The 14183-nt window shown below is 42.2% G+C and overlaps 1 protein-coding gene across 1 annotated transcript in view; it reads right to left on the bottom strand.

Moving 5' to 3' along the window:
• LOC144819477 (2'-5'-oligoadenylate synthase 1A-like) overlaps window positions 1-14183 on the bottom strand; it is a 371508-nt gene that overhangs the window by 130715 nt on the left and 226610 nt on the right. The window contains exon 6 of the mRNA XM_078677346.1: window positions 10430-10619. Coding sequence (XP_078533472.1) covers window positions 10430-10619 — 190 coding nt within the window. The remainder of the gene's footprint in view (window positions 1-10429; window positions 10620-14183) is intronic.

Below are 14183 nucleotides of genomic sequence, written 5' to 3'. Positions count from 1 at the left end.
CGGAGTGTAACAGTAGGGAAAGTGTTGGATAGCGGAGGGGTTACAATTACTATTCCTACTCCAGTAAGTGCAACAGTAGGGAAAGTGTTGGATAGAGGGTGGGTAAAAATTACTATTTCCACTCAAGTGATTGCAATTGTAGGGAAAGTGTTGGATAGCGGTGAGGTATAAATTAGTATTCCCACTCCAACAAGTGTAACAGTAGGGAAAGTGTTAGATAGTGGAGGGGTAAAATGTACTATTCGTACTCCAGTGAGTGCAACAGTAGGGAAAGTGTTGGATAGCAGAAGGGTAAAAAATGACTATTCCCACTCCAGTAATTGCACAGTAGGGAAAGTGATGGATAGCGGGTAGGTAAAAATGACTATTTCCACTCCACTATTTCCACTCCAGTGAGTGCAACAGCAGAGAAAGTGTTGGATAGCGGGTGGGTAAAATTTACTAATCCCACTCCAGCGAGTGCAACAGTAGGGAAAGTGTTTGATAATGGGGGGTAAAAATTACTATTCCCACTCCAGTGAGTGCAACAGTAGGGAAAGTATTGGATAGCGGGTAGGTAAAAATAACAATTCCCACTCCAACGAGTGCAACAGTAGGGAAAGTGTTGGATAGCGGGTGGGAATGATGTACTGTTCCCACTCCAGCGAATGCAACAGTAGGGAAAGTGTTGGATAGTGGAGGGGAATAATTTAGTATTCCCACTCCTGCAAAATAATTAACATTAATTAAGAAATGATTAATTGGTCAAAAATATTTTACCTCCCACCATATTCCCGTATAAACAACACCACCAATATGGTAAAATAATACACAATTAACAACATTATTTATTTAACTAATTAATTAATAACAATTAACAAGCAATTTAGAAACCATCAAAAATAAATTATATCACACAATTAACACTATAAAATAACTTTAAATATTATACAAAAAAAAGAATAAAAAATGTTTTAAAATAAAGGGGCTCATTACGATCGTTCCGCCATCGTCATGAGATTTACCCCCGCCACATTATGATGGTGGTGGTTATTGCGGCGGACGGAAAGTCCGACCGCCGCTTTTCCGCCAGTAGCAATCATCACAATTGCCTGGCGGAGCGGTCAGCATGTTCACAATGGCGGCAGAGCCATTGTGAAGCCTTAGTTAGCCTTAGTTATTTGGTGTTTTTTTTTTTAGACTTTGTTGTCCTCGTGTTTGCTGTTGAGACTATTGTTTGGGTTAGTCATGTGGACCTTGTAAAAAGAATTACATTTCCAGAAACCAATGAGAAAAAAAAGAAGAAGAAAAAAGATTTTCAGAACTAACGAAATATCTCAAAAGATAAGCAGGCACATGCATCAAAAGAAAAACCGGTCTCAAACGGGCAGATTCTCAGAATCTGCCCCTTTGGGACTGGTATTTTTGCATTTGGGCTGCATCATCTAAATTGTGATTACTTAAATTGCAATTACATTTAAGGAATCGCAAATTGAGATTCCTTAAATGGAATACATTAAAGTAAAAAAAAATTGTGATTTCGCTAATAGGGGGCGCAAATTACCATGAAGCTGAATTTCATGGTAATTTGCAAAAACTTTGAAAAATGAACTTTTGTGCATTTTTCAAAGTTTCATGTTGCGCACACACATGCCCTTAATTTTCCATTCATTCCTACGGGCCTGTAGGCCCATAGGAATGTGTAGGAATCGCTATTTTTCCGGTGATTCCTACATGCATAGGCTTTTGCTAGCCCTTAATTGCGATTCCTTAAATATCGCAATTAAGGACTCGCAAAATCAAACCTTGATGCATGTGCCTGAAGTAGCTTAAAGCAAAGTTAACAATTTTTTTTTCAGGTATCAGAAACACTACATTGTAATTCATATAGACATAAATGGTAAGTGTAAAATAAGTTAAACTTGTGCCTTATGGGGGTTTCATTGTAGATGGTAAGTTAATAATAGAGTACTACAGTGATATGTGACTTACCTTAATGATTCTTCGGTCTCCACCAACTGGGAGAGATGGTTGGCAGGTTCTTATATATTTTCTTCATAGAGGTCTCAACATTCTTCAGCCTGGTAGCCCTGGGTTGGTGAGCTACCGATCACTTGGTCTGTACAGTTCCACTGAGAAGCGTGGAGCAGAGATTCGATTCGCGCATGCTTGCAGCATCCTCTAAGTTCTCGCACTGTGCTATCACCAGGTCGTTCTTGTTTCCTGTCAGTGACTTGCTTCTGGGGATGAATGCAGTCCATCAGTGTCCGGAGTGTTCTCTGGTGTGTCATTCAGGACTGGTCACTCTTGATTTTCCCTTTCTGGGCTTGGTCAGTCATCAAGTTTCCAAGTTTGAACCAGCAGGTCACCCTTCTCTTCCTGATGCGAAAGCATGCACCTTTTTTCTATTTATATTGCTGAGATTCTCAGTGCTCAAATCTCGCCTCCTTTTTCTTGGTGCAGTGGTGTCCACCTTTTTTTTGGGACTGGTCAACAGAGGCCCTTCTGTGGTCAACTGTTTTTGTAGTCCCGGCACCGGCCTTAAGTGCTGGCCTGGCTTTGTGATGATCAGGGTAGTTGCTGATTCAATTCTCCTCGTATTTGTTGGTGCTAAATTAATAATAGCGTATTAGAAAGTACCTGCATTCCTTCTTGGGTCTCGGGCAACTAGAAGTAATGGTGGACAGGTGCTTACATCTTTTTTTCATTGAGGCCTCTGCATCCTACAGCCTGGATGCCCTGGGTTGGTGAGCCACCAGTTACTGTATCTGGATGTTTGCGCTGGGAAGTGTGGGGTATGCACAAGCTTGTGGCTAACTCTTTGTTCTGCCTCTGTGCTGTCAGCTGGCCATCCTTGCTTCCTCTCAGTGGCTTGCTTCTGGGGATGAATGCAGTCGGCCAGCAGCCAAAGCCATCTGTAGTATGCCTTTCAGGACTGACCACTCTTGATCTTCCCTCCTGGGCTTGGTCAGTCATCAGATTTCCCAGTTTCAACCAGCAGGTCACACTTCCTTCTTTTCCGATGCAACAGCATGCACCTTCTTTTCATTTATATCGAAAAGTCCTCTGTGTTTCCTTTCCTTCTTCTGGGTGCAGCAGTGTGCACCATCTTCGAGACCGGCCACAGGGCCTCTTCAGTGGTCAAGTGTCTTTGTAGTCCAGGCCTCGGTCTAGGGTTTTGGGTTATGACTTTGTGATGATCAGAGTAGTTCCTGAATTAAGTCTCCTCATGCTCATTGGTGCTGTGGGGCGCCTGGCCACGAGTTGCATGTTACCTGTCCTGCGACTTTGTTGGAGCTCCTAATCCATGGTGTTCCCTCTTCCAGGACCTTCTTCCATTGGGGTAGTATCTCTTGGGCTGTGAGTGCTGGTGAGGTCCTCAGGGAAGCACCTGGACTGGTCAGCAGGGATCAGTGAACTCAACCTCATGCTCTGTCCTTCTATTTAGTGAGTCACTACTCTTGTAGGGCAGTGGCCACAGTGCAGTTCCTTCCTGCGTATGGTGCTGTGTCTCTCCCCGCATGCGAGTAATTGAAGTCTGTTGCAGCGGAAGAGAAACAGTCTTTTCATCTTCCTGCAGTGCTGGCATATGACCACTAGCTCTACTCGAACGGAGGCTTTCATCAAGAGCAGAGACGGAAAGATGTATTTGAGCCGCGAGGCCCGCTTCCAATAACCAAATACTTCTGGATTAATTTCCCGAGTACCAAGACCTTTTCCTTTTTATCAGCACAACCCAACTTATCCGGCATAATACAAGTTAAAGCTTTCATTATAGGAAATGCCTTGGTCACTCTCTTGCCATAGGAGCCAGCGCGCCCTTCTACGCCCCTAGCCTGTGGGCAGAGGCTCTATGACCAGACCCTCCCCCACCCCCACTCCTTTGTCCTGAAGAAGACCCTGACGTAAGGGATGCAACAACCTACAGTTCCATAGGGGTCAAAACATCGACATTTTACTGCACAGCCAGCAATCAACAGATATCTCATACTGTGCAACTGTTGAAAACATGGTTTTATATTGTTTATATTGAAATGGAGATTTATTGGCTCGAGGAATAAGCCTCATGTATCATAAATAACACACTGTTTTTGACTGGCACTTTATCCTGCATCACTTTCCTACCTCACTTAAGCACCGATACCCGATCCTCCCTTTTTCCCATCCCTCAGCATGCTCCGTCCTAGGGACATTGTCACATTTAATAATATGTAAATATTTTCATTAAGAGAACATCGCCCAATGTGAATTAAACACTGCGTATAACAAAATACCTTGTGTTTTATGTTCTGTTTGAAATTTTTGTTTTGAATTGATTTACAGTGTATTGTCGCTTTCTGGGACCATTGCCCCCACGTAAGGTCCCAGAGACTAATTTTGGGTATACCCTTCTTAGGTAACCATGCGACCACTAGGGGCTGCATGATGTGTACTAGCTCTGGTACAGCCTCTCACTTGTGCCAGTAATCACAGGCCTCAACGTCTGGATGCTTTAGTCCCGCTATCATGAGGGCGGCAGGAGGTGGGCTGTTCCCAATACTGCAAATACTTGGGTTGAGTTGGATGGAGATAGTGTGGATCTGTATTTCTACTATTATGGAGCCACCAGCAACTTTGGAAGGCAGTGGGGAACTGGCATGCAGCACATGACGTTCTTAGCAGTGTCCAGCTGTCTGTCCATTGCATATCACTTATTTTCTTAGTTTTGTATATAAGGTGAGTGTGCCCTCTAGTGGCCAGCTGTGTGCATCATGATGCCTCCTGCCACGTTGTCATGCTCTCCACACCACTGGAGTCAAGCTATCCTGGATGAAGAAGGCTGATAGCCAGAAACCTGTCCTAGGATGCTTGATTCCGGTCCAGGAAAGACATGGCTTGGCAGTTGGGGCTGGACTGTTCCCAAGAGGCACAGGGTCAAGGCTGATTTGCATATGGCCATGTCTGAACTGGGGTGGTGTGGAGTGCAAAAAAACGATGGATTTAGGCCCAGATCTCTGTACTGGGGTGAATGTATGACATTTTTCTGCATTCTGTCCATCAATTGTTGTTTTTGCACGTTACTGTTTATGAGCGCAGTGGGCTCTGGAATTGTCCATGGGGTGCAGCAGCCTGCTGCTGCCTACTATGGGCTTCCTGTAACCCAGTGCTGCTTGTCCTGCGGGCGCACATCACAGGCCCCAAAACTTCCACCTTGCTTCAATCTGTATTTTCCCCACCAACTCCAGCACACATCATGTAGGCTCTTCAGCCATTGTGGCAGCTTCAACCCTTGGTGCCTCCTCACTGTCAGGGCTGCAGTTGCTTTTGGAGCTGTCCTCTCTTGCATGGGTATGGTGGCCTCAGGCATGATGAGCAGTGGGGCTGCAATGACGGTGGCGAAATTTTCTCCTCTCGGGGCAGGACAAGGTACTTTGTCTACACCTCTCACAATTAGGCGCAACCGTCAGTATGTTCGAGACCCTGTGGAGGCCGGCTCCAAACCACCTCATCGACAATGTAGTGTCAGCAGACCCTAGGCCATTCGTAATTAATGAATGGCACAAACTCTAGTCATGTAGTTGGATAAGTTGTGCAGGATACACAAGTCCGGCCCCTTTTATTCACAGGGTCACCTGACTGGTGACACCTGTAATGGATGGGCATGGGGAGGGTGTTACTGAAGCCTCTGGGGAGAAGCTGCATTGTTATGTGTCCGGCAGGTCACTACAAGAGCCACTCTATATTGGGTCTAATTTTATTTAGTCATATATATATTTTTTTTGTATTTCAATAAGTACCACAAAACTTTGTAGATACTTTCAGGGAAGTACTACTGTACTTTTCCATATTTTTACACAATTCACTAAACTACCTAATTTCTTCCTCTACTTAAATAAGAATAATACCCTATATTTCATGTTAAAACACAAAAAGACAAAGTGTGGTCTAAACAATATCGTTGCCTTTTCATTTTGCAATGGCTTTCATTAACCAATAATATTGTGTTTCGCCATCACCAAGTACAGCAGTATGCCGCAAAGGCACCGTAGTATACCTCAGCCCAAAGTATCACTAGCTTTTTGTACCTAATTACTAAAAAACTCAACAAATGTAATTCAAATAACAAAAAGGACCCTTTCCATCACATATTCTATATTCCTGTCAAATTTCATAAAAATCAAAGAGAGAGAAATAGATAGCATTTACCACTGAAGAAGCAGTTTTAAAAGATCTTTAAGTTTCTTGGCCCTGAAGTTAAAAAAGCATTTAATATTGGAAGCCATAGAAAATCAGCTACAAAAAAGTCAGTTAAAGGGATGTTGTGGTTATGACGCAGTATCTAAAAACCAGCTAAACATGTGAGAAACACAAATAAAACCACATACACTTTCCATTACCTCCAACATCATATGAAAAATATCATCAATTATGACACCACTGAATGTGCTGATTGCACCTACATCCCAGAATCCATTGGACTCCCTTTAAACCCAAGGATCTCACATGAGTTCCACAGATCAAACATGACACTTACCTTGATTTCATAGTAGTACAGGCTAACCAGATTGACTGTTTGAATTCACATTTCCCCATTTATTGCCACTGATCAAACGACAATGTATTTTCAATTCTGAGGTCATGATCTGTCAATTGATCCCCCACATATTCCATTGATTTGGGGGTTGCCACTCTATACCTTGCAAATTTTAGTTTTTGTAATGCAGAACTTACAAATATTTGTGGTTTCCTCACATCGTATACTGACGACTGCTACAACACACAGTTCCCTATTTGGCTCAACCGATATCAAAGTAGAAAATAGCTTTCTACTTTGATATCCAAGACAGGATCTGATTTTCTATGATCTCTTCACATCCTCTCGAGTTTGGGCAATGCTCTCCCAGCTTCTCTTTATCCTCATTTGTTGCTCCAAACAGAACAAAGACCTCAGGGAAAGTTACTATCTCATACCCTATCTTCTGCTGACTCAATGCAACCGTCCAACCGTGCACATCAACCCAAAAATATATTTCTTGACTTATTTATACTTCCCTAATATCAGAGGAGGTTTTGAAGATTTTGAAATGTATCCACTCTCACATGGGTTACCATCAACTTCTGATACTGAGACACTTTCAGATCTAGGCAGTGGAGAAGGCTAAAGTGTCCTCCTTTTTAAATTCTTCTGAGGCATCTGGATTAAAACAATAAGTCATCGGTCTGGACATACCAAAGGGCATCCTTAGATTGGATTCTTATTTCTGCGAATGTCTCAGAGGAACATCTTAACTTAGTTTCATCCATGGTTAGATTACACTCTTGTTTTGCTCTTTCTTCTCTATAGAGTTAAGCCAAGGAGCACTATTATGGAAAGTGCCCTTGGGGCGCTATGGGTATGTGTGCCCACTTTGCCCAGGGGTGGGGTCCTTTGTTATTACAGAAAGGGCAGCTGACGCTTGTGCTGCCAATTCTGTAATACAGATAGCGCTGGCCCACCTATAGTGCCAGCGCTATCAACTGAGGGTGTGTCCTCATTTGCATGGGGGGTGCCCCATACATATGAGGGAATCCCTCTGCCTCTGCTCCCACGCCTTATTATGAACGTGGGCACAGAGGCAAAGAAGCTGTCAGGAAACAGCCTATAGACCCTCCTAGACATCTCCTTACAAGCAGGTGCAGTCACTCACTGCACCCGCCTGCAAGAGGATCCATCTACCCTTTTAAAAGTGCTGGCGGGTTGACGCCTGCACAGTGAAACACAAAGCGGCTGCTTCAAAGCTGCTCCGTTTTTCTCTTGAAGGCACTGCCTCCTCGGTCGCACGACTTTGCCAATGCCCTGGGGCCAGCACATTAAATGTAATAGGGTACACTTTCCCTGTTTGCGCCCAGCGCACTCGTTTTTTAAGGTGTATTGTGGGGCAAACAGGCAAAGTGGACACTATGTGTAATAGGGCGCCTGGTGGAATAGCAGGAATCATACCACCATCAGCAGAAGTAAATCTGGAGGCAGCTGAGGAAGGATGTAAATCATCTTGCCATTGATCCTCTTCTTGTTGGGGCAGTTTATTTGTTCTCATTAAAACAAACTGAGGATTGAGTCTAATTGTAACATGCCACTATCAGCATCATATGTGATTAACTAACCACATTCAAACTGGGCTTAAAGAGAGAAAACCTTGTCTGTCCAAAAAAAGGTACGTGACAAAATGAAAATAGAACAGATTATGTTCAAGACTGAGCCAAAGAGGCTGTGAATTTGTTCAGGAATGTAAAATATCAGTATGTCAGTATATGAATTTTTTAGGTCTTTAAAAGCATGTGACTACTGTAAGAGCCTTGAACGACTCCTCTCACTGAGCTTTTTCTGCTCAGGTCGTTCATGACTTTTCTGTGCAGAAAGTTCAAGACATTAGAACTGAGATCTATTTAGCTGGGAACAAATGTAGGACTTTCAAGTCTTCACTCTTTTGCTCGCATGGGCCAATCTGGTAACTGCCTGGTATTTTGACACCCACGGAGATTGGAGAGATATTGAGGGAAAGACGGTCACCAACTGCCAGGTGATCTTGGCCCATTGACATTGATCAGTCCCTTGCCAGTCATTACAAGACTTGTAAACAGTTCATTGTCTAGGACCACTTGAAAGATGCCTAAATACTGTGCTACTTCTAAACCTTCATTGAATATCACTGAACTAGCAAGACACAAAACCATAGTGAGGATCCACTTTCTTAGTAAGATCCTTTATATGGTGGTAACTAAACAAATATTTACATTTCTGGAGACACACGACCATGTAGGTCAATTCTAATTGCACTTTGGACTTGTTGAAGTATGGAGACCGCTTTATTAGGCATGTAGGAGAGAATGTAATAGCTGCACATTACTAAGTCGAGCAGCACAAAACCTAGGCTGAGTCAGTTTGATATCAGTTAATATGGTATTTGAGGCACGTGTCCCCATTCTCCAACTTTTGATTTAAAATTATCTGGCAAATAAAAGATTGCAGATGATTAGATGGGACCGCTATCCTTATAATTAAACTGAACTGTCTCTGAGGGCCTTCTTTCCACCAGTGATTCTTAACATTCATTTAAAGACCATCCCTGATTTGCTGGAAGAAAGAGGCACATAGTTTTATAACTATGAAGAAAACACTTTGGTTTGCCACGAACTAGATATTTTTCTGTCAATGCCAGAAGGCTGGTCAAGCAAATTTATAATTAGAAAGCGGATGCATGAACTGTAGCTTACAATAAGCATCAACAAATTGGAACTGATTATATTGGGATCTTGTGCATCATTAAAAAAGCCTGAAATCTCACAATTCTGCTAGATCCTTCATGATTCTGACTCCAGCATCTCCAAGAAAGCTAAAAAGAAAATTGATTGGTGTGGTGTTTGCTGACATTTTAAGGACAGGCCAGCAAGTTGGCTAAGGACCTGGTTTAGAGTTTGCCTCTTGTCTTGTCAGTCTCATTTGGAGTCTCAGAATATGAGACTGAGGTCTCAGAATATGAGCCTGCTTGAGATACCAAGAATGAAATAAACTAGGTTAAAAAGTAGGCTCTTCTGGTGTTGGGGACAAACTAGCAGAACCAATTCCCAACTTGATATTTGCAGAAGCCATTTTTGTTATAGTTAATGAGCCTGAAAATGTATTTGTTAGCAAACATTGTCACTTTTGGTCAAATGTTGCTGCTTTGCGCCAGCACTATGATACCCACAGGTTTCAGTGCCCAACAAATCTTTGACACTTAATGGTTAACTTGCGTTAATGGGATCTGAAAGCATTCATGTTTCCAGTGAATTGTATAATACCAGACACAACATTTTCCAGTCATGGCCAACTAACCAAATTGCTTAGGTCTGAAAATCTATCCGGCATCTGCTGTTACTGAATGGTCGATGGGAGTCAGTGCTCCCTCATCCACTAAGGTGTGACGGTTTTTAAAGGTTTTATCCTCAGTTCTTCAGCGGAAGTGAATTGCCTGATAGTTTTACAATTAACATTACTTATAAACATATTAACTCTTTGGATCACATTATTTTTTTTGTAACATAGTTCCCCATCAACCCCACCCTGAGTAATTGGCGCAATACTTGAAGTGAAGAATCCAAACTCACCAGGGCTGGCATCTGTTAAATCTCACGCAGACTCATAAAAATGCATCAAATTAAACGTACAAATAACAGCCACCAAATAGTCACTCTCAATGGGTAGAAAGGGATTGACTGGAAATCTGTTGTTCCGTGTTTTTTCATGGACATTTACTTAATTGTAATTTCTAGCACATTTTAGACTGGAATAAACAAATTGATATAAAACAGCACAATCCTTGAGGAAGGTGCTATTTCTTGTGGCAATTCAAAAATGTAAAACCCAAAAGAAGAAGCATGTTCTGATTTAGATACATTTATATTTGTTATTTAAAGATTTTGTTTTCTGCTTCCTGCGGAAGCTACTTACTTGTTGTCATCAGTTGATATGGCAAATGAAGTCTGTAGCCAATGCTTTACTAAGCGGATCAATGTCTTCACACTTGGAGTAGAGATCTTCACAAAATCAACCTGGTACTGCAGCAGGCACATAGCATACAGCTGGACCTCTTCGCTGTCGATGCAGTGGTACAACTTATAATAGAGGCTATTCTTTGAACCTGTCGACGGAATGCAATACTGTTAAAAATAAATAATTAATTTGTTAGACTGTTCATTTTACAAACCTATAATTACCTTACCTTTAGAATATACATATAATGAATGACTGTGTTGGTGCACTGTACGAGGATATATTGTAGTGATCAAGGTTCACTCAAACGAATTGCTTTAATGAGATTTGGAATTCTAAGTCAAAAGCAAGATTCCATTTCATTGAAATGAGATTATAAAAAATGTTTACAATTATGTGGATTAGCTGAGATTAATTAGAAGGCAGTTGTGCCGAAGAAACTGGTGTACAGCGGTGTGGCTGTAGGAATAGTTCCATGCTGGTGCCCTGTCCCACGACACAGCACTGCTGGAAGACCTTCAGTGTGGCTGACAGAAGGGCTCAAGACACACCCATGCTCAGGACTCTTAGCACTCACTTACACACGACAGGATGGAGGAGGGGGAATCACAGATGGTCCCTCAGCCCAGGGGCATAGGCAATCCCTTTAATTAGGTTTCAGTGGAACTGTACTCACCAAAGGGATGTCACAGAGATTCCCTCCGATCTTTTGCATACAAATCCCGCTCGTAGAAATGCACAGACACCCAGGCTTCTCCACTGCAGGTGCCAGTCTGTTCCCTGGTAGGTATTGAGGCGTATAGGTATTGAGGCGTGGGTTACATCTAGGATGCTACTGCAAGATATGCCAGCCTCCATCATCGACCACTATACTTAAAAGCTCGTGGTGAGTACTCATGAATGATTTTAACTTAGCAGGTGTGTGAAAGTTCAGAGGCAGAGAACTGTATTCTGTCTCAAGTATGAAGGCAACACGGGATTTATGTACTAACATTTTGCACAAGGTTTGCATCGCACGCGTGATGTAAATTGGGGCAAAAGGTTTATCTGTAATTTATTTCTAAGTGCCAAACATGTTTTGCGTTGGACGGTGACTTGAAAATAATGCGAAGCAGGTCCGAGCACTGGTTTACATTACTTAGCAGCAAGGGACCATTCCTTGAGTGGGACATGGGAATTTCCAAGCAACCACACATGATTTTTGACACAAAACTCTTTCTACAACAAAAAAAGTAGACCAGGTTTTACATAAAAGAAATAACACATTTTTGACATTGGCCTTATTTTATTTCTCCACTCTTTTCCAACATTGCATGCATTCTGCACTGTACAGCATCCATACAAAAGTAGATATAGTTTCAAAATTGGTCTAAGTATAGTATTTTGTACTGGAAGAGTATTCTTCCAGTGCAACACATATGCCAAACATCATTCACAAACTCTTGCACTAAAGTGCAAAGGTGTGTGGGTGGCATAGGCAGGATGATTGTTCATCTGCGCTGGAAAGAGAGCATAACAGTGCCATATTTCTGTAGATATGGTGCTGTCCTGCTCTCTTCCTCCCTTGCTATGTAACACAGCAACTTTGGCTGCTGCACTGCACTGCAAGACATATTAGTTAATGTACTCATACATCTCATGCCCACCAATAAATGAACTGCCAGGATAGCAGGTTATGTAAGTTTTACAAGAGGTGGCTGTACTCTCTGCCCACTAAAGTCTTAGAGCTCAAATCATAGAGTTTTTTGCACACCCAGGTTTACACGCTAAGAATCAATAATATGCACAAAATTTGTAAGAGATCAGCATGTGTGCTTTTGTGTTGCAGCTGTTATTTGTGTGATCATTTGCTAGATTCCAACAGTTATATTCTCACAGAGATAAATATGCAAATATTGGATGCCCTAAACATTGAAGGCACACTAAACACACACAACCACAGAGTAGGTGTTGATGGATGTATGGGAATGGGCAACAGCGGAGAAAATCAGGATGAAACGGGTCAGAAGAGATGATAAATTAGAAGACGACATCAGGGCATGGACGGCAATGATCACTGATATAAAACTCCACCAGTTAGTAAATAGCGGTGGAAAGAAATACATGCATGATATAGCAGGAGACACAAAGACGCACAACAGACATTTACTCGGGGGCAGAGGGGAGTTAAGTTACAAAGTAAATATCACACAAAAATCTCGTGAAATAATGAACATAGATCTCAACGATGTAATTCCATTTGAGTACTAATCGGTAATCCAAAGTAGGATGCTATTTATGCATACAACTGTCAGTGGTATGCATACCACTGTCAGTGGTATGCATAAATAGCATCCTACTTTGCTTGTATTTCTATTTTTGATTGGGTTCACTGAGTAAAGAATAAAGTTGTTGCGAGTTGAGTGAATCCTCTCAATTTTAATCACTTATTGCCACACCGTGGAGTGTGATTCATAGTCACGTCACTGCACGCACGTTTGTACACTTATATTTTGGACACTTTTTCTTTGGGCAAAATGACCGCTAATGATGAGAAAAATGGGCATATCTGGTGAGTACCTACCAGTTACCCTATTGGTGGTGCGCCCGTGAGGGGTCATTTTGCCTTTTCACATTTTTTGCACAACATTTGTGTGTATGGGACTGTAAGAAAGAGGATTTGAATGATCTATATGCTATATGAGTCCCAGATTTCTTAAAAACTGTCAACAAAGTGTAGAAAGGGTCTTTTATGTAATATACTGAAACTGTTTATAAACTTAAGTAGAGTGAGGGTTATGTAGAAGACTACAAAGGTTCACGTGGACTACAAATAGAAATACAATAAAATAAGATTTTTGTAGTCTCAGGAGCCTGGTCATTTTTGTTGTTGATGACTTTTGAGTGGAGGGCAACAAGGGCTCCTTCTTTCCCTCTATGCTCCGTATTGTATGAAAGAAAAGAAATGAGCCAATTAAGAGCCGAGCCACTAATGCCCAGTGATCTTAAGGTTTCTACTAACACGGTGTGTGACACCACGTCGAAGGCTGTGCTTAAATCAAGTAATATAAGAGCCACCGTGTCTCTCGAATCTAGATGACGGCGCAGTCTTTCCGTTACTCCGAGGAGTGTTGTTTCCGTCGAAAAAACAGCTCTGAAGCCCGATTGAGATGGAAACTTTTGTGACTCTACAAATTTAGACAGCTGTAAGTTAATATGCCTCTACAAAATCTTTGAAAAAGCCAGTAACAAAGAAATTGGCCGATAGTTGGAGGGTATCTCAGGATCTGCGTTAGCCTTCTTCAGAAGGGGGAGCACCATCGCATGTTTCCACTCTGGTGGAACTATTGCTTCCTGAAGGAGGCATTTAGGAGTTCCATAATTACCATCAATGATGGCGGCTCAAGCTGCTTGAGCACAGAGATAGGGGAGAGGATCCTTAGGAGATCCTGATTTAACACTGTCTAAAAGACGCTTAAGGGAATCCATATCTAATAGAGGCCATGTATCCATCTTGGTTGTGGGTTCATGAGCACCCTGTCTTGATCAAGGGAAATGGCAGATTGTGATTGGCAGGTTTGGCTGGTGTTCATGGGTGAGATGGGTGCCGCCCTGCCACCCTTGGAGGATTAAAAAAATGTGAGGAGGAACACCGAGCAGCTACCAATAAATTGTGCTGGCTTTTCGATGAACAAATATGGGCAAATCTGGGTTTTCCTTGAGGGGGTGGGGG

Source organism: Lissotriton helveticus, chromosome 2_1 (assembly GCF_964261635.1).
Source record: "Lissotriton helveticus chromosome 2_1, aLisHel1.1, whole genome shotgun sequence".
Classification (NCBI taxonomy): Eukaryota; Metazoa; Chordata; class Amphibia; order Caudata; family Salamandridae; genus Lissotriton; species Lissotriton helveticus.
Note: the sequence above shows the minus strand (reverse complement) of the source record. Positions and strands in the feature narration are given on the sequence as shown.